The sequence below is a fragment of the Acanthisitta chloris genome, unplaced genomic scaffold (assembly GCF_000695815.1).
Source record: "Acanthisitta chloris isolate BGI_N310 unplaced genomic scaffold, ASM69581v1 scaffold6300, whole genome shotgun sequence".
NCBI classification, from domain to species: Eukaryota; Metazoa; Chordata; class Aves; order Passeriformes; family Acanthisittidae; genus Acanthisitta; species Acanthisitta chloris.
Genome location: NW_008649855.1, coordinates 18,513 through 21,357, shown reverse-complemented (window position 1 = coordinate 21,357; position 2,845 = coordinate 18,513). Strand labels below are relative to the sequence as shown.

General features: G+C 51.5%; 1 protein-coding gene across 1 annotated transcript in view; it reads left to right on the top strand.

The window, feature by feature from the left end:
- Positions 1 to 1,941, top strand: part of ACAP3 (ArfGAP with coiled-coil, ankyrin repeat and PH domains 3) — a 35,795-nt gene extending 33,854 nt beyond the window's left edge. The window contains exons 21-24 of the mRNA XM_009074834.1: positions 356 to 576; positions 714 to 823; positions 1,294 to 1,404; positions 1,512 to 1,941. Coding sequence (XP_009073082.1) covers positions 356 to 576; positions 714 to 823; positions 1,294 to 1,404; positions 1,512 to 1,659 — 590 coding nt within the window. The 3' untranslated portion in view covers positions 1,660 to 1,941. The remainder of the gene's footprint in view (positions 1 to 355; positions 577 to 713; positions 824 to 1,293; positions 1,405 to 1,511) is intronic.
- Positions 1,942 to 2,845: the final 904 nt, after the last annotated feature.

Below are 2,845 nucleotides of genomic sequence, written 5' to 3'. Positions count from 1 at the left end.
GTGGATTAAGTTTGGAGCAACCTGGGCTAGTGGAAGGTGTCCCTGTTCATGGCAGGGGGTGGAACTAGATGATCTTAAAGTTCCCTTCCAACTCAAACCATTCCATGATTCCATGACTCTATGTTTCATTCATCAATTCTAGGTTGGATGAAGCCTTGAGCAACCTGCTCTGGTAGGAGATGTCCCTGCCCAGGGCAGGAGGTTGGGACTAGATGATCTCTAAGCTCCATTCCAATCCCTTAACCATCTATGATTCTATATCAGGACTGTCAGGTGTCAGGAACACCAGGGAACATAAAGAATTGGAAGTGTGAAGCTTTTGGCTCATCTCTCTCCATCCTTTCCTGCCTTGCAGAGTGTGAGGTGTCGGAGGAGTCCAGTGGTGAAGCAGAGATTGAGCAGGAAGCATCAGATTTGGAGGACCTGAGGGAGCTGCATCCTGGCTTGTTGATGTACAAGGCAGCACAAGCTCGAAATCTGCCTCTCATGGCAGAAGCACTTGCACATGGAGCTGAGATCAACTGGGTGAATGATGAAGATGAAAACAAAACTCCTCTGATTCAAGCTGTGAAGGGGGTATGTCATGGAGTCCACACTTGGCAGTGGGAGGTCTTCACTCTCTAGTTTGGAGTGCACTGACTATGGGCATTGTCTGTGCATCCTCCCAGTCCTGCTGGGTGAATTGATTTGGAAATTTCCCTTTCCCTCTCTAGGGCTCCTTGATAGCCTGTGAGTTCCTGCTGCAGAATGGGGCAGATGTTAACCAAAGAGACAACCGAGGCCGAGCTCCCCTGCACCATGCCACGTACCTGGGGCATACTGGGTGAGTGCTTTGCACCTTGCTGGGCCATTCTGCATCACCCTTGGCTCGAGGGTCAATGCTAACAGAGTCAGGGGTGAGGAAAGCACAGGAGATGGGTTTGGGGAATTGGTGATGTGCAGAATATGCCTTTTAGGGCACATCACCAGCTTGAACCCTGAGGGTTCGAGCTGAGCTATGAGGAAGGAATTCCTCCCTGTGAGGTACTGAGGCTCTGGCACAGGTTGCCCAGAGAAGCTGTGGCTGCTCCATCCCTGGAATTGTTCCAGGCCAGGTTGGATGGGGCTTGGAGGAACCTAGTGGAAGGTGTCCCTGCCCATGGCAGCGGGTGGAACTGGATGATCTTTTGAAGGTCCTTCCAACCTAAACCATTCCATATCCTTCCTATGGAAGGACAATGCCTTCTGTCCCCTTCAGTGTGGGGTGGTGGAGCTGGAATTGCTGCTCTGATGGGTTTTTCCTCCCCTCTGCAGTCAGGTGTGCCTGTTCCTGAAGCGAGGGGCAAACCAGCACGCGGTGGACGGCGACGGGCAGGACCCACTCAGCATTGCTGTCCAGGCAGCCAACGCAGACATTGTCACCCTGTAAGTACAGCCAGGACCTCCCAGTGCCTGCAAAGAGCCAGCAGGGAAGGAAGAAATAACCCAATAATCAAACCTCTCTCCCTTGTGCTTTTTCTGTTCCACCCCAGGCTGCGTCTGGCTCGGATGAATGAGGAGATGAGGGAAGCAGAAGGTCCCTTTGGACAACCAGGTCAATATCCCAGCAACAGCCCTACTGAGCTGCAGTACAGAAAGTGTATACAGGAGTTCATCAGCCTTAATATAGATGAGTGTTAGTGACAGCTCCCCCACGTCCCCTCTGCTGTCTTGAAGTTGGGCTGAATTCCTAGAAGCCCTGAGAGCCCCATCCTTGGTCTATTGGTGTTTTCTTGCAGATTGGTCTGTTTTTTGATGCCTGCACATATAGGTTGAGCTGCAACACAGGAAGACAAAAAAAAAAAAAGAGAGGTCTTTCCTGTTAGCATTGAATTCTCATGCTTGACTACTGGATGGTTAGATTTGGTGTGGGAGATTCCCAGGGCATAACCACAGACCATGGCATGTGGACTTGAGTGTGTGAAAAAGGTATGGGAGATGAGTTTAGCATTGAAAAGAAAAGGAAAAAAAAATTTTATAAAAAAAAAAAAGAGAAGAAAAGGAAACCCTCTATCACCAGGAGAAACCCACCACCACCAGACAACCCTGTCTCTGCCTCAGTGTAGCCACCGTGCACTGAGTCCTCGTCTGAACACTTGGCTTGGAAGGGATTCTGGCCTGGAGTCCTCAGTCCTGGCAGTGTGACCAGCAGCCTGCTCTCCCTTGGGACTGCTGCAGCCTCCTGGAGCTGCTGGGACCAGCTTAGGAAACTCAGAGATGACCTCTAAGTCAGGAAGAGGAGCAGAAGGCACAACGGAGTGGGTAGGATTGAGAGCCACAGCTCCTCACCTTAACTGCTCTCAGGACTAAACCAGCCACGCTCCCCTTTTCTTGCCCTTTTGGTGGTTAGCTGGTCAAAGCCATAGCTCACCTGCTTCCTGGGCCAAGGTGCAACCTGCACAGTGTTCTGGAAGCAGCAGAGCTGATTTTTGGAGGCTGGGAGAAGCTTGTCGCTGGCGATGGGCTTTGTGTCAGGGAAGGAAAGCCACATCCAGCTCCTGCCACCACTGCTGGCTGCAGGGGCAATTTCACTGCAGTTTGTTTCCTGGTCACTTCAGATTTCTGCCTGAGCATCTCTTTGAAGGAGACTTCCACTTGCATGTGTACCCTTTGCTCTCCCCCTGCATGCTGGAGCACATCAGCAGCTGGCCCAGAGGCTTTGGACTTCCCCAGTTCCAATGACCAGCAGCATCTTCTTGGTGTTTCTTTCCCCTTCCTTGTGTTATTCTTTGCTGGAGTGGGGGAATGTGGTTCTACTCAGAGCCCTTGGTTGCTGTGTTGATGCTCTGTGTCTCTGCAGGAGCTCTGCAGACATGCAGGAGCCATG